We start from the raw sequence: 18,290 nt of genomic DNA, 5'->3' as shown, positions 1-18,290 counted from the left end.
TGTGTTTTCCTCAGCGTTTTGCCATAGCAATATGTGTGTGTGTGTGTGTGTAGCCATATTACATCATATTACATCACCAATTACATCCTAGACCTATCTGTAGCCACGTTTCCTCAGCATTTTGCCATAGCAATGTGTTTTCCTCAGCGTTTTGCCATAGCAATATGTGTGTGTGTGTAGCCATATTACATCATATTACATCACCAATTACATCCTAGACCTATATCCTAGTCTTTTTCCTCAGCGTTTTGCCATAGCAATGTGTGTGTGTGTAGCCTGTATTACATCACCAATTACCAATTGAAGACGTTATGCAAGCACGACCACCGCTCACTTCACAATGGGTGTGATTTTTACAGTGATGGTTAGATTTCAGTGTGTGACGAACATGTCACTTCTTCTTCTTTCGTGTATCATCGTCCTTGATGATTGGTTGACAACATTTTATTTCACAAGATTTCTTGTTAACTCATTTAGTGCCACCCCTTTCACCACTAGAGGGCGCCCAGTGGCCAGAGAAAATCCCATAGAGATATGCTGGTATATGCAGAAGCCCTGCAGCCATGACTTGCCTGAACACTTTCCTTTGTGCATGACTGCATGTACAGGAAGAGGATGAAGTTAGCTTGAAGTTAGCTATTGGCTACCAAGCATTTTAGAAGCCTTATTTTCGTCAACTTAGCCATGATTAAACCTTGCACACCTCATGCATGGGAAAAAAACAGAGAAGAATGAGCTCTGAAAAATCCTGGATTGCATTGGAGTGGATTTGTGCAGTTTGTTCACAGCTTTCAAACAAAAAAATCCGATTGGAAATCCGTTCAGGCATTCTTGAGATAATCGCCCTTATGTTTTACATGTAATGTAAACAAAAATGGCTGCCCTGTATGTTAGATGGGGTTGTATGGGGGTGGAACATGCAAAATCGCGATTGAAATCATGTTCACCAGATTTGATGGGGTCCAAAAAAAAAAAAAAAAAATCAAAAAAATTTTTTTCAAAATTTTTTTTTTTTTTTTATATCCCGAACTTGTTCGGGATAGGCACCCTGTGATACGATCATATATCCCGAACTAATTCGGGATAGGCACTCAATGAGTTAATTAGGGGAGGCCATGGGGCTGGCTGTCACTGATGATGATGATGACATATAGCAACTGAAGGGTAATATAAGTAACGATGATTCCCACACCGTCTATTTTAGTTAGCAGCTGCAGGCTAGACAAACCCAAAGATACTAAAATATAACAGCAATACACTTTGTTAAGAACGTTTCGTTGCCAAGCTCAAACGTTGTGCATTTGGACCTATACATGGAGAAATGGAGCGAACCTGTTTGGCTTAAACATGGAGATGTGGAGAACACTATATATTGAGATAGTCCAGTCCCTCATGTCATAGGGGACTACCGTCATAGACAGTAGCCATGGTTAGGCCGGAGTCATTGGCAACCAGGCATGAACGGCATACGTGTCAGACTGACATCACCAATATGACGTCAGATGGACGTATATAAACCGGCTTCCCACCGAGATCGGTCAGATTCCAGCGGCTCCAGTTGAACACAGGAAGACGAACGATTAGAGCAATATACCCAAAGGGATAGGACGGGCTAGGTATTGAAAGAGTCCTAACAGACATTCGTCAGAGGTTCTGCCGGGGAGAAACGAACTTGCGTCAGAGCCAAGGCAGAGCTCTACTTCACACTTGTTGTTTTGTGTTTATATCGAAGGGGAATTCTACAATCGTAAAAGACACTTCTTAACAACAACAACAGAGAAGGCAAAAAAAATGAATGCGCCGCCTGCCTTCGAGTCCTTCCTCCTGTGCCCGGGCGAGAAGAAGATCTCCATGTCCAAGGACAGCACCAAGGTGCCCAACGCCTGCCTGTTCACGCTCAACAAGGAGGATCACACGCTGGGCAACCTCCTCAACTCGCAGCTGCAGAAGGACCCCAAGGTGGTGTTCGCCGGGTACATGGTCCCCCACCCGCTGGAGCACAAGGTGGTCCTAAGGGTGCAGACAACCCCGGACTACGGCCCGCACGAGGCCTTCACCAACGCCATCGCGGCCCTGACCTCGGAGCTGTCGCTGCTGGAGGAGCGCTTCAGAGTCGCCGTCAAAGACAAGCGGGAAGGCGTCGAGTGAATCGCCTGTTCTCAAGCTTTCTGTCAAGGTGTGGAGGAGGAGGACTCAAGTGCAGGGGATCATGGCTATGTAGATATGTTCCAACCCGCCCACTCAGGTCCTCTAGTGCAGACCTACTTGAGGCGCCAACAATGACATATAAAAAATATGGTGAAGCAGCTTTCTGCTTCTATGGACCGACAGCTTGGAATAAACTCCCACTACACCTAAGACAGGCAGCCTCGGTGGATAGCTTTAAAGCACAGCTCAAGACCTATTTCTTTACTCTTGCTTTTAGCTGAATGTTTAAATCCCTGTGCTGCTATTGACGTCCGCACTGCTCTGAAATTGTTCTAACTTGTGCTTCATTTTATGCTCTGTAAAGCACTTTGAGCTGCATTTCATGTCATGAAAGGTGCTATACAAATAAAGTTTTATTATTATTATTATGTTCCCTCAGCCCCACTGAGGTTAGGGTCAGGGTTTGGGTTAGGTTTAGGCATAGTGGTTGACGTTCACCAGCGTCTGCAGACTGCAGGTTAGCTACTCACCAGCTCGGCAGGTTAGCACTGGAGACAGCAGCAGCATAGAGAACCAGGGAGGAATGAGACGGGCGGTTGGTTGGTTGTTTGGGGTGGAACACCTTCCAGGTTCCACAGGTGTGTTCTGATCAAGTAAGTAGATCGGTAAGTACCGCCCTTCAATGATGAACCCCAGTGGGAGGCGAGGCCGTCTCTGTCACGATGGGTCTTTTTCAATCTCCCTACTTGTACAGACTCCTGTCCTTTGTAAACGTCATCAGTCTGTGCCCAAGTACCATTCCAATCCTTAAGTCTGCATCTGAGCAAGTAGAGACCAAATACCAGGATGTAGACTTGATCCTCCCACTTAACCAAGTCTGCTTTGGACTAGACTTGCGCTGACTTTCCACAGAAAATTACCCACAATGCCTTTCACCATTTCTTCTCTTGCTTCTCCGTCAATAAACTGTTCCAACAGCACCACCTACACTACAGTATGTGCAAATGTCCACATCTTTTTTTTACTGTTGGCTTTATATATTGATGGTTAAAATGTACAGGTCTGCAGTATTTAATTTGATTGTATTCAATCAATCAATTATTATATTGACCTAATATAGGCTACACTTTAATGAACTAATGAATAGGCAAGGCTGTTTCAGTATTTCATATTTCATTTTATTGTCAATGCACATTAAGATAACATATCTGACTTAAGTCATTATTACATTTTTGGCCACTTGCAGTAAGATTTCCGTGAGAACGGCATAATACGATAATATTATATATCTAATTAATAATATATAGGTTATTCATATGCACATTTCTATACGCTTTTTAAAAGCATTATACTGTATAACAGTAGATACTATATAGGATGGTTGACATTTGGAAAAAGGAATTAAAGAACAGAGCCAGTGTTGTTTTATTTTATTTTTTGAGCGGTGGTAAACCGCTCCATAGAGTGGCTGTGCGTGTGTCTGTAGCCACTTTTCCTCAGCGTTTTGCCATAGCAATGTGTTTTCCTCAGCGTTTTGCCATAGCAATATGTGTGTGTGTGTGTAGCCATATTACATCATATTACATCACCAATTACATCCTAGACCTATCTGTAGCCACTTTTCCTCAGCGTTTTGCCATAGCAATGTGTTTTCCTCAGCGTTTTGCCATAGCAATATGTGTGTGTGAATGAATGAATGAATGAATGAATGAATGAATGAATGAATGCACATTTTATTTCCGTGTCTGGACAACATTTGACCCATCCCACATGGGATTATCAGACACATCAAATACATACTATACATATAAACAAAACAGACATTCCAGTGTGAATTCCACCAACAGCTAAGTATACAGTATCTCACAGAAGTGAGTACTTTACAGAAGTGAGTACCTTACAGAAGTGAGTACACCCCTCCCATCCCTGCAAACACTCAAACGTCTGCAGAGATGAGAGGTGTGCACCCACCCCTGCAATACACTACCTCTCCATATGGCCTGCACATAACACAAAAGTCAACATTTAACTTCATCTGCAGGTCACCCTTCTCCTCCTATCCCACGCTTTAAAGATATATTCTGCAAAAGCAAATACATGATCAAATAGAAATGTCATTAAGGCACCATTCTCATACTCTATTAGGTTAATGTCAGGATTATGAACTTTTTTAAATAAACACTCTCTCAAATCATGATACAAAGGACAAAATAAAATAAAATGTATTTCGTTCTCTACCTCACCCAGATCACAGTATTCACATATTCTTTCTCCCTCTGCAAGGCCCCTGTACCTTCCTGTTTCAATGTGTAAAGGCAGAATGCCACATCTTAATTGCGCACAGAGTGACCTTTGACTTTTAGGTAAGTTATACAAAATATATTTTTCACATTTATAATCTTGTTTTAGTAGACAGTAGGTTCTTAATTTGGGTTTCTGCCAGATTTCTTCTGCCCAGGACTGAATGCATTTTGCACGGGTTCTATTTCTAAATACCACCTCATTAACTGTTGTTCTTTGGAAATAATGTTCCTCTAGACCACATTCTACCAGTAGATCTGAGACTTCTGAGACCCATTCCCTCACAGACAGATCCCAGTAAAATATTTGGCTAGCTACTCTATTGGGTGGCAAACCCATCAACCTGTTCCAGAGATTTATCATATTGGCCTGCCATCTAATTTTACAGGGGTCCCAGCCCATATCTCCATTGAATGCTGGAATTGGTGCATATTTATGTAACCCCAAAAAGAATCTAATCTAATCTAGGGTGCGTTCGGAAACCCGCACCGGGTGTGTGCTCAGTGTAGTGAGTGCAGTGGGCGTGGCGTTGGAGAGTGCGTTCAGTGTGGCTTATTTACGAACGACCAGTTAAGAGTCAGCTGTGTGCTTTTTCACTCTGAACTCTGAAGGTAAACTTCCTTAAAAGCAGCAGTTGCTAACGTAACGTTGATATTGAAAGGAGATGTAATTCATAATATTGGCATACCTGCTGTTAGTTTACATGTTGATGCGTGTGAAACTATCAAGCCCAAACGACCAATAAAGCTGTAAATGCTGCATTTGCGGTCATTTCCTCAATTGTTCACAGCTGAGAAGCGCTCGAGACACGGCGATGAAAACCAACCAACCAATCAAAACACCACACTGACGCACCACACCGCCTAACCCCATCTTCTGAGTAGGGTTGGTGAGTGCGTGCACTCAACACACCAGTGCGCCGCGCACTGGATTTCCGAACGACAACGCACCAAGTAAGTGCACCGAATAAACGAACGACAACATGGCACACCAGTGCGTTGAGTGTGCATTTCCGAACGCGCCCCTAATATGTGTGTAGCCATATTACATCACCAATTACATCCTAGACCTATATCCTAGTCTTTTTCCTCAGCGTTTTGCCATAGCAAAATGTGTGTGTGTGTAGCCTGTATTACATCAGCAATTACCAATTGAAGACGTTATGCAAGCACGACCACCGCTCACTTCACATTGGGTGTGATTTTTTTTCATGAATGCCATTTAAAATAAAAGTGACATTTACCAAGGCTATCAGTTACCATGGTAACCAGCTAAGACGTCTATGGGCCTCTTAATAGGGCCGTGGCACTCCGGGGGGAACATTAAAACACCTGTGGACATCTTAGGCACTCAACGGGTTAACACTTCCGACGCCAATTGCGTCCAGGAACGTGACTTTACGCAGATACGGGAAGTAAACCGGAATTGGCGTGTCTTGCTATTTCAGTCTTGGATAATAGCCAAGGGGCCAGTTCTGCAGATTTAACATGAAACAAACCCGGGCCGGAACTAAGTGTTCCTACGATTGGCCGCTAGTTTTGCTGTTTCCCCCCGGCTGGTACCAAAAGAAATATGTTCTCCATTGGACCCCATTAATTTCCCCCAAACTTTACATTAGATTTTCTTACCTTAACACATGGGCTGCTAAGGTTTATAACATTTATAGCTGTTGCTGCTGCCACCATTGACTTACGCTTTGTTTTGACGTGCCTCGCAAGCTTCGTGCGTGTGCACGTGCGTGTCCAGAGAAGATTGAGGAGGATAATCCATTTGTTTACAAACGCTCGCGAAACTAAAATCCAAAAATCGCGGTAAAATCGCGGTAAAGTGTCGCCGTGAAAACAATCAGCTCTCTGCTTCCATGGGGCTGTTTTCATGTCATTCTGAGATAAAGCCGTTCTTATGTTTCAAAGTAGAATGTAAAACATGATAAATCCTTCCGTGATGTCTTGCCCAGAGGGGCTGCCTTCACTGACTGGGTGACGTAATGGACTCAGGTCATGCAAAGGGCAGCTGCAGTCTCAAAAAGTTAACTGTTTGTTGCCTCGTCTGTGGACGATATAACTTCCTGTGGCAGGGGGACACCTAGTGGCCATAACTCGTCCCTGAACGAGTTTGGCTCCCCAGGTGTTAATAAACATTGTCACAAATACTTTATGGTTCCTGTCGCTGGTTTAAAGTCTCCTTTCAATCACCATGATATGCGTTTTATGAAAACATGGTCCCATTTATTATTATTTTATAATTGATGTTAAAGCTGATCATTCTCCACCATTCTCATCTACACCCATAGACCGTAGGTCCCGCCCTCCTTCTTCTTCGTCTGCTTTATTGTCGGCAAGCTTCCGAGTATCCCTGTGGTTGGACGTGACCGTTGGCAGCCCATAGCCTTCCTTGGGTACCATTAATACAATGATGGCGACACCCATACAAAGGCAAGACAAGCTTCATTTCCGCTCTGATAGAAACCAATGGTGACGTCATCACTTCCCACCGTCCATATTTTCTACGGTCTATGAGTCACAATCCGCTCTAGAGTGAAGGTAGGGTAGGCCGAATGGCACTTGATTCAAACCTCAAAAATGTGGTTTGAATGGTGTGGTTGCTGACGGTTGCTGACTATATTCTACAGTAAGCTAACTGTCATGTGAAGCTCAACCAATAGGCTCTATGCATATACGCCATTTTGTTCTACTTCCGGGTGTCTTTCGACTTCCTTTACAGGTGTTACCGATGATACTAATGAAGGGTCTGTTCCATTCAGGTCAAACAGAGTCAGAGTGCTGATATTGTGCATGTTGGTTCACTGGAAACACTCTGCTACACCAGTGGGTCTCAAAGTGTCCTTGAGTGGGTTCCAAATGTCCCCATACAGGTGTGTAACTCTGACAAAGGGAAGCAAATGGACCCGCAAGGGTCGAGTTGATTCCATTTGTATAGAGTTATGGGGGTCCTTGGAATTAAAGAACCACTGTACAATGAATCAAACAGAGCCTTCATTAGTATCATCAGTAACACCTGTGAAGGAAGTCAAAAGACACCCGGAAGTAGAACAAAATGGCGTATATGCATAGAGCCTATTAATTCCCTACTGATTCCCACTCCCATTGATTCCCTCTCCCATTGATTCCATATTGATTCCCTATTTATTACCTGTCCCTGCCATTTCCAATGGCAGCGGAATAAGTTACCCTAGAGGTCAATAAACGGTTACCCTAGAACTCTATAAAGTTTCCCAAGGACTATAATGTGTTGCCTTGTTGGGCAACCACACTAACTAGTAAGACGCCTCAGGGCGACAAGCGCCACAGTGATGTGGACATCAGGGATCTCCATATATGGGCATAAAAGGGATTTGTTCCCCCTGGCATCACAGGGATCTCTCTAACAGGGCATCATTAATATTGAAGACATCAGGGAACTCCATATATGGGCATAAAAGGGATTCTGTTAGTGTGACATCACAGTGAAGCCAGAGTGTGATGTCAGAGCGGCAAACCCATTCTGGTAGAGTGGTTCACCTGACATCACAGTGACATCAGAGTCTGATGAATTCACGATGACACATTTCTACGGCCTATGGGTTTGCCCATAGAAAAATGTGTACACGTCTACACGGACAAACTGTGACATTTCTCATGGTAAACTTAAAATAAGTATGTGTTCAAGATCAAGATTCAAGATTAATTTATTTTGTCCCGAAGGAAATTTGTCTTGGACATGCAGGCTGCTACATAACATACAACAGGACAAGGCAGACAGAAATAAAATTACAAGGAATAGTGTTAAAGTTATACCATGTAACTTTCTTTATAAAACAAATCTTAAAATTGTCCTAACTGTTAAATCGCTAAAGTTTTAGAACACCCACTCCGTTATTTTCAGCTTCTGAAGCCTTCTCTTTATATGTTTTCTTCTTAGCAGTGACAGGGGCGGGATTTCCCGGCAAAATGACGTAATCTGCATCATCTGTATACGTTGTGTATACGTTGGCCAATCACATCGCAGATCATACACACATGATACACTACCGGCCAATAACCGACTCTTCAGGAAGTAGCTTCCCTCAGCAACCAGTGTTTACGATGGTGAATTCAGATTCAGATTCAGATTCAGATTCCTTTATTCACCATTGTGTAAAACACATAGGAATTTGTTTCGGCAACATTACAGGTGTGCATTCAATCCTTCCTTTTTTCACATATAACATGAAACCAACAACACAACAACACCGTGCAAGAAAATAAATAAAATAAATATTATAGTAAAGTGCAGTAGTGTTCAGTCCAGTAGTGCAAAAGTCATAGTTCTGGTATCCCTAGGGGGCAAGGGAAGAAGGGAAACCTGCGTCATCAAGCAGCCTGGCGGCTGAGGGGAAAAAAATGTTTTTGTGGCGCTCTGTCTTGGCCCCCAGATGCCGCATCCTTCTCCCAGAGGGGAGCAGGGTGAGGAGGCTGTGGCCAGGGTGGGAGGGGTCAGTCATGATCTTTCTTGCCCTCCTCAGCGCCCTGGAGTCGTGCAGGGACTTGAGGGAGGGCAGGGGACGGCCAATCACCCTCTCCGCAGAACGTATCACCCGCTGCAGCTTGACCAGGTCTTTTGCACATGCAGCGGGGAACCAGGTGATAATAGAGTGGGTGAGGATGGACTCGATGATGGCCGTGTAGAACTGGGTCATCATGGACCTCGACAGTCTGTATTTCCGCAGCTGCCGAAGGAAGTACATCCTCTGCTGGGCCTTTCTCAGGAGGGCAGTGATGTTTAGTTCCCACTTCAGGTCCCTGGAGATGATCATCCCCAGGAACTTGCAGGACTGCACAGAGTTCACCTGAGTGCCACCCAGCATGACGGGAGGGGGCGGGGCTGGGTCCTTCCGGAAGTCCACCACCATCTCCACTGTCTTCAGAGCATTTAGCTCCAGATTGTTGTTGCTACACCAGCTTCGCAGCCGCTCGATCTCCCTCCTGTAGGCAGACTCATCCCCCTTGGAGATGAGGCCCACCAAGGTGGTGTCGTCCGCAAACTTGAGGAGCTTGACCGACGGGTGGAGAGAAACACAGCGGTTGGTGTACAGGGAGAACAGGAGTGGGGACAGGACACAGCCCTGCGGGGAACCGGTGCTGGTGGTCCTAGAGCTGGAAATGCTCTTCCCCAGCTTCACCCACTGAGACCTGTTGGTTAGAAAATCCGTAATCCACCTGCGAGTGGAGGCAGGCACTTGCAGCAGGGACAGCTGGTGCTCCAGGATAGATGGTAGGATGGTGTTGAAGGCCGAACTGAAGTCGACGAACAGGATCCTGGCATAGCTGCCGGTAGTGTCCAGATGGTTTAGTGTGTAGTACAGAGCCATGTTCACGGCGTCCTCCGTTGATCTATTTGCTCTATACGCGAACTGCAGCGGGTCCAGCACAGGATCAGTGATGCGCTTCAGATGGGCCAGGACAAGGCGCTCCAGGACCTTCATGACCACAGAGGTCAGGGCGACGGGTCTATAGTCATTTAGGCCTGTGACCTTGGCCTTCTTGGGGACGGGAATGATGGTCGAGGCCTTGAAGCATGCTGGGACCTGGCCCAGCTCCAGCGAGGTGTTAAAGATGTTGGTGAACACCGGGGCGAGCTGGTCAGCGCAGTGCTTCAGGACGGAGGGGGAGACAGAATCCGGGCCGGACGCCTTCCGGGGGTTCTGGCTCCTGAACAGCAGCTTAACCTCTCTCTCTGTGACAGTGAGAGGGGGTGGGGTTGGGGGGGAGGAAAGTGGTTGTGGCCAGGGGGGGTTGAGGGGGAGGGCAGGGGGGAAACTCTCCTTCTCAAAGCGGCAGTAAAACTCATTGAGCTCGTTGGCGAGAGGGAGGTTGTCAGACGCCTGTGGGGACCTGGACTTGTAGTTGGTGATGGTTTTAAGTCCTTTCCAGACAGAGGAGGAGTTCCCCTCAGAGAGCTGCTGCCGCAGTTTCTCCGAGAAGCGGTGTTTCGCCTCCCTCACCGCTTTAGCAAACTCGTACTTGGCTCGCCTGAACAAGGCCACGTCGCCGCTACGCCTGGCCACCTCCTTCTCCGACCGCAGCCTCCTGAGATGGGCTGAAAACCAGGGCTTGTCGTTGTTGTAGATCTTCCTGTAGCGGAGGGGGACACACACCTCCTCGCCGAGGCTGATGAATGATGTCACAGTGTCCGTGTATTCATCCAGGTTGTTTCCAGCCTCAGGCCCCGCCCACTCAACAAAGTCCTGGTCACAGCCCGCACTCTCCAGCCAGGCACAGAGTCGCTCACTTGCCTCACTGGACCACACTCTGAAACTCCGCACTACAGGTTTTGATATTTTTAATCTCTGCCTGTAGCGAGGGATCAGATGGATGAGATGGTGATCACCCTTGCCCAGAGCAGCACGTTGGACAGAATGGTATGCCTGCGGGATGGTACAGTAGCAGTGATCAAGAATGTTCTCACCCCTAGTAGCACATGTAACTTGCTGTCTGTATTTAGGGAGAGCCCGACTCAGATGAGCCTGGTTGAAGTCCCCAAGCACCACAGCAAAACTGTCCGGGTATTTACGTTCCGCCCCCGTCAGCTGTTCTGCTAGTGTATCCACTGCTGCGGTGACGTCAGCATCCGGAGGAATGTAAACACACACGAGGAGGAACGCGTTAAACTCACGGTGGGAGAATAGAATGGGCGACAGAGGATGAAAAGCGTTTCAATTGCAGGAGAACAGTGTTGTTGCAACACTGTCACATCAGAACACCAGCGGTTGTTCACAAAGAACATTAATCCTCCTCCACTTGACTTCCCAGCCGCCGCGAAGTCTCTGTCACAGCGAAACGCGGAGAAGCCATCTAACTGTACAGCCCCGTCTGGGACTGTCGCCGTCAGTTTTGTCTCCACAAACGCGAAAACAGCCGTGGATTTGAAGTCATTCTCCCGTGAAACAAGCAACCGGAGTTCATCCATTTTATTGGGTAAAGAGTTCACGTTGCAGAGGAATATACCTGGCAGCGGTGGACGCGAACTTCTCCGCCGTAGGCGAACCAGACAACCTCCTCGCTTCCCCCGTTGTCTTCTGGTCCAACGTACAGCGCTGGCAAAGAACGCTGTCCCCCTCAGCAGAATATCCAGTACATCCGTGGAACGGGTGAGTAATGATGGTAAAATGTCCAGTGGGGTAGAACACCCAATGTTCAGCAGCTCTTCTCTTGTGTAAGAAGGCTCACACGACACGTACAACACGAATAACAAACAGAATGCAACACACGTAGTCACCATAGCAGCCCTGGCCGGCGCCATCTTGCGTAGACATGCTGTGTAGTGATATTCGTGATTTTAGGGCAAAAACTGTAGGAGCAGTGTCCAAAAATGTGTTTTAAAAATCGGCCTGAAGGTGGCGCTAGAATAGGGCCATGTGAGGGAATAAAGAGGTTAAGGATTCTTAACCTCTTATTCCCCAAATCCTGCTCAGAAAAAGCAATACCGCGACCACTAGTCGCCCCCTCCCCCCCCCCCCCCGGCGCAACACGGTCGCATAGGAAAACAAGGAAGTGCTGAACAGAATCCATTTTCTGATACTGCGTCGTCTATTTCTCGCCTCAAATGTTTTGAAAGACATTCTTGAGAGCAACGTTTAGTTGTAAATGACGCTGTGTGTTTGTTTACATGGCTGACATGTTGGATACGGTACTAAATTCACAATTGAGTGCAGCAGGTGCTCTGAGCCGTTGATTAGGCAGCGGCCTGTTATAGAGCGGAACGGTCATTATTCTCCTATAATTCACCACTGATGTCAGCGCTTGACCAATCGGAATCAAGCATTCAACTAAGCCGGGTAATAATAGCCTTTATTTCATAGCGTACCTTCGGTTGAGCTGCTCCATCTGGTGGAGAGATCCGGAACGCCTCATGCCGTCAGGTGTAGCAGCGGCGGTGGGTCTCTGCCAGGTGGTGGTTCTGTTGACGTGGTCCACGTAGAACACCCGCCCATGACTGTCCACACGCGCCTCCCAGCCTGCAAATATATGGAAAACAACATAAATATCATAAAATACACACTGTGGTGGAAAAAGTACACACATATACTTAAGTAAAAGTATCAATTCTGCAATGTAGAAATACCCTGCTACAAGTGAAAGTCTGGAATTCAAAATGTACTTGAGTAAAAGTACTAAAGTATTGGCATCAAAATGTACTTTAAGTACCAAAAGTGTTTGAAAATAGCAGATCTACAAGATGGTGGAAAGCCATTGGTGTCTATGCTGCGCAAATGAAGCTTTTTTGGCCGTTGTATGGGTGACGCCATCATTGTAGAAATCAGCGTTCATTGGTAGAAATGATACCATCTCAAATGCTATTGGTTGCCAATAGCATTCAGTTGCAACCACAGGGATACATGGGACATTGTCTTGAGCTTGCCGAAAATAAAGCACACGAAGAAGAATCATCACAAGCCTATGATCACAAGCCCCTCCAACAGCATACCCTTCTATAACATCAAATATAAATATAAATATAAAATTGGACCATATTTTCACAAAACGCATATCATGATGATTGAAACGAGGCTTTAAACTAGCGACAGGAACCATTAAGTATTTATGACAATGTTTATTAAGGTAAGAAAATCAAACGTAAAAGTTCGGGGGAAATGGATGCTTCTGGTGCCAGAACAGCGCAACTAGCGGCCAACCATTTCAAAACTTGGATGCTTGTTTTTTCCTGCAGAAGAAGAATTGAACCGGATGGAGGAGTCCGTTTTTTATTTCTGTATGCACTCGTCTCATAGCAACCAAGGATCACTCCGGACTGTACATAGCGGCGATATTAATCAGATTAAGAGATCTCCGTAGAAATGTCTCTGTCAAAAGTAGGCACAAAAGTGCCTACTTTTGAAAAAACAGAGAACTCCGTCTCTGGTACGAAATGTGTTAACCTCTTAACAGGTGTGGGCCCGCCGGCGGGCCCGCCGGCCGTTTGTTGACAAACAATCACGCTTAGACAAGCCTCTGTGTTACTTGCATTGCCAAGCTGTATACCATTTTAAAGCTAAGATTCTTGTGATTCCGAATCCGCAAACCATTTGATTATAGCGCCGAAACTCAGAAGTCCGACATAAACAAACAAACAAATATTCATAAATCTGCTGCTACTCACGTTTAGAGTTGGATTGTACTCCAACAACATCATATATTTCCACAACAATGATGTTCTTGTGTAGAGGAAGGGTAAACATGATAAAATCCATTGTTTGTACAAAGTCCAAACCACATTTTCTGCCAAGAAACCTCTGTACAACTATAGTCATGGATACAAGCGTGATGTCAGAGTATGACTGTTAGGATAAATTATGATACATAATTATGTTATTGGTGTATGAAGCTCATATGACCATATAAGATATATATGAACTGAACGTACAGTATGAGACCACATTTTGGTCGGATACTGTAGGGTCAGGCTAAAGATTGCAGGTCATAATAACTTTAGACTATGAAATCATGATATACTGTATAAGTCACGAGTGGTGGAAAATAACCAGCACTACGTGGCACTTTCTTCCTGTTATTTCCTTGTTATGATATAGGAACAAATCAATGAGTTCCTACTACTTCCTTGTTATGATATGGGAACGAATGAATAAGTTCCACGACTTCTTACTGTCATAACTGTACTCTTTATATACATGTTAAACTTCCATTTTGGGAGAGAGAGAATCCTCTGTCCTGCCGTTAGGGTGGGAAGAGATTTAGAACTGTTTGTCTCTTTGTCTGTCTCTCCTCAATACAGCAATCTAAGATATACGTCCTTTGGTCTCTTTGTCTTATTTTAACTATGGATTTATAGATCCATATTTATCTTTAATAATTTATCTAATAATAATGGTCCTTATCGAGCGAGGATACTGTTTGTAACATTGGCCGACTGAGGGACGGATAAGTGTTCAGGCTGTTAGCCATTTAAAGTTCACTTTCTCTCCCCCGGTGGAACAATGTTGCAACACGTATCTGAAACCAGCCAGGAAAATCTCTATAATTGCTGTATTTTCAGACAAAGGTTTTTATTTGGACAACAGTGTTATCTTATTTTGGATTAATGTGGACCCGCGTGGACATCCATCAGCACCGGACCGTGTGACGAAGGGTTGGATATCTCCACCGATGCTACCCGTGTGCGGTGCTATGGGATCTCCACGCTCGGCAAATTCCTAAGATGATTAAGATAAGTACATATTTACTTAGTCCCCGTAACGTGTCGTGTCTTTGAATTTTGAATTAACGATGTTAATGTAATGATAATTGAGATGATTTGTGAATGATGTTCTCCCTCCGTCTGGAGGAGTCCGAAAGCTCCTAATAATGTTTTGGTTTGACACGCGTCGTAAATTAACCCTTATCTATAGATACCGAATGGTCGTAACTCTTTGTTTCATCTTACAAAGTTTCAGGGAGGTGTACACAATCCCTATTCTATTTTAAACTATTTCTCTGGTTCGTGCTCTCGCTCTCTCATTGTGATGAGGAGGAAGAGACAATACTGATTTTCAAACTTTAACTTTTTTCGGTACAGTTGTTTTTGTCATTATTTGTTTGTCTGGACCCTATGAAGGGTCATTATTTGCCCACTGTTGACCCAGGCAGTTTTTCTGTAGACCCAGTACAGTTATCCCCACTGTAGACCCAGGCAGAATCTCTGTATAGTACAGTTGGATGTTATTTGTCCTCCGCAAGTCAGCGGAGTGTTTAGTTATCTGTTTATGTACCGATAATACTGTGTTATACTGAGGTCTCTCACTTTCATGGCTTGGCCCAGCCATTGGAAATTGAGAAACAAATATTTTTATCTTTGACTATGTTACTGACCAGTTCTGTTTTCTGTAATATTAAGTACTTTTAAGACGTTTTAAAATGTCTCTGAGAAATTAAAGTTAAGATTTAAGATTAAGAATAACTAACTCAAATTAATGATGTCTAAATTAATATAATATGTTGTAACGTTAAGTTTTAAACCTGACCAGAGGCTTCTGGCTGTGTATTATACTATAATTTCATTTATTTGATGACTTTTTTGTGAGAATGAATTTACTGTACTGTATGTGTGCGTGCGTGCATGCATGTGCGTGTGAGTTAGAGGTGGAATGTGTGAGCTCCACCCCCCTCTCTCTCTTCGTCAACGCGTGTGTGCCGTCCCAATAATGTATGTGTGAGTGCGGGCAAGCGCCTGTGTGTGCGTAAATGTCGCTTTAACCCCTTATCTGTTCCACTCCCTCTCCATCACTCTTGTGTGAGTGTGTGCGTGAGCGTGCATGTGACTGTGATCCATTTTAGTTGTGTGTGTGCACTTCTGAGTGCAGCGTCTGGTTGACTGTCTGTGAGAAACCACCTGGATCTGTCAAGGTCAGATGGTCTGTGTGTGAGAGAATTGTTTTGGGAACATGTCCCTGTTTAGACTTTCCTTTCTCCTATTTTTCGTAAACATTCTGATTGTTTACTGTCTATGGTATTTTGTTTAATTGCCCTGTTCTTTTACTGTTAAGACTCCATTACCCATAAAGCTCTGTTGGGAACGTCATGTCCCAGGTTACCATAACAACCAAATTAGACCCCATTGTGGAGAAGGACACAAGGTCGCTTCTCGGCCCTGAGGCGTATTACTTATCACTGACTCCCCTGTGCCCAAGCTGCTACTGTACTGTACTGTAGTGTATGATTTAAAGCTCATTTCATTGATTTAAATAATTTAAATTATTTTATTTAACTTTTACAACTTGTTGTAAAAAAGGGGGGAGTTTAAGGTTTAATATATTTTAATTTTAATTTGATTTTAATTTATTTAATTTGGTTTTTCATCGATTTAAGATTTATTTGAAACTTAATTTGAAATGTTTCTGTTACATGGGCTGACGGTGACGGAGAGAGGACTGCAGTGTGGGGAAGGAGGAGAATCGGGTCATCATCGAAAACCACCTGACTGATGGGGTGCAGACGAACCACGACCTGAGGCCCGGCCAGACCAGTGCACGAGCCAATCCACCGCAATCGGCACGAGTAAAATCGTGCCTTGTCGGTGAGAATTCTGTTGCACTGTTGTTGATGCCATGTGTAGTACAAACACTATCATGATGAACTAAATTGTTGTTGAAACAGTAAACTGGCCAAGTCTTCGTCCCCCCTAGGAATCACCTGAGAGACCCAGAAGAACGACCCCACATCAACTGCATCCTGCGTCCTCCTCCCTCACGTCTCTACAATGCCCCACCGATCATCATCATCACCCTCATCATCATCATCGTCATCATCGTCATCCGATCAATGGTCATCCGATCAACTCATATTTTCTTTTTTCATTTTTCATTCTTTATTCTTTATTTTTATCTGTTTATTCAATTTTAATTCTGTCTTCATTCATCTGTAAGAAACGATGAATGAAGGTGTCAAGTTTCTTTAACTTTAAGGATTTATTACAGTTCTTTAAAAAAAATATTACAGTCCTTTTCGAAATTTGAATTTATAAATATTATTAAAGTCTTCATAATATTATTATTATTATTACCCTGATAAAATGTTTAATATGGAGGTCATATGAACCTCATACAAAAATTAAAAGGATAGATTGTTAGGATAAATTATGATACATAATTATGTTATTGGTGTATGAAGCTCATATGACCATATAAGATATATATGAACTGAACGTACAGTATGAGACCACATTTTGGTCGGATACTGTAGGGTCAGGCTAAAGATTGCAGGTCATAATAACTTTAGACTATGAAATCATGATATACTGTATAAGTCACGAGTGGTGGAAAATAACCAGCACTACGTGGCACTTTCTTCCTGTTATTTCCTTGTTATGATATAGGAACAAATCAATGAGTTCCTACTACTTCCTTGTTATGATATGGGAACGAATGAATAAGTTCCACGACTTCTTACTGTCATAACTGTACTCTTTATATACATGTTAAACTTCCATTTTGGGAGAGAGAGAATCCTCTGTCCTGCCGTTAGGGTGGGAAGAGATTTAGAACTGTTTGTCTCTTTGTCTGTCTCTCCTCAATACAGCAATCTAAGATATACGTCCTTTGGTCTCTTTGTCTTATTTTAACTATGGATTTATAGATCCATATTTATCTTTAATAATGACAATCTTTCACGTGTTTTTGCTTCTAACTCCAGTTCAGGTTTTCAGTTTTACAAATGAATACTATTAAAATAGCCTCCAAGCTCCACACAATGATTGACACTTCATTTCACCCAATTGGAGCTTCTAGTCCTGTCTCAGTCGTCTCCCAGTCGCCCAATAGCAACCAATAGTATGTTCTCAGAGGAGGTCCATGACTCCGTTTCCTGGCTCATATATTCAGCCAATGGCAGCAGGTTGTTCTGATGACTGGCACTTCTTATAGCCAATGAAATTCTCCACAAAATGTGTCTACTTTATTTTGGCTGAAGTGAACTACAATACCCAAAAAACCCTGCGTAACAGCACTACTGGCTGTGCGTAAATACGCAGCAGCGGCGCCGAATGTCAGACCAAGAGTGTTAGGGCTGTCAGTAAAATAAATAAATTAAATAATAATAATAATAAATAAATTAAAATAATAAAATAATAAAATAAAAAAAATCCAGTCTATTAGCCCTTTTTTGACCTTTTTATATGATATATGCAAATGTCTCCAAATGAAAACGCATAAACATACACTTAGTAAAACATGTGTAAAATATTCATATTCTGTAGTTTTATCATGTCCTTTGAAATTGGGCTAGGTAAGGCTTCAAAATGTGTCCACATTGTGTTTTTCAGCTCCTATATGATAATAACAGTGTTATGCAGGCATCTATTTACTGAAAATA

The 18,290-nt window shown here is 43.8% G+C and overlaps 2 protein-coding genes across 2 annotated transcripts in view; one reads left to right on the top strand and one right to left on the bottom strand.

The window, feature by feature from the left end:
* Window positions 1-18,290, bottom strand: part of hecw1b (HECT, C2 and WW domain containing E3 ubiquitin protein ligase 1b) — a gene marked incomplete at both ends in the record, with an annotated part of 102,724 nt that overhangs the window by 44,680 nt on the left and 39,754 nt on the right. Inside the window, 1 exon segment of the mRNA XM_080725985.1 lies at window positions 12,295-12,445. Coding sequence (XP_080582111.1) covers window positions 12,295-12,445 — 151 coding nt within the window.
* Window positions 1,792-2,148, top strand: LOC308285315 (DNA-directed RNA polymerase II subunit RPB11-like; the record flags this gene model as incomplete). Its single annotated transcript, XM_080726028.1, has 1 exon — window positions 1,792-2,148. One exon carries the CDS (start codon window positions 1,792-1,794, stop codon window positions 2,146-2,148), a length of 357 nt encoding a protein of 118 aa, XP_080582154.1.

This window comes from Nannobrachium achirus (genome assembly GCF_963921795.1).
Source record: "Nannobrachium achirus genome assembly, chromosome: 5".
NCBI lineage: Eukaryota > Metazoa > Chordata > Actinopteri > Myctophiformes > Myctophidae > Nannobrachium > Nannobrachium achirus.
The sequence above is the reverse complement of the archived record's forward strand: the minus strand, read 5'-3'. Positions and strand labels throughout refer to the sequence as shown.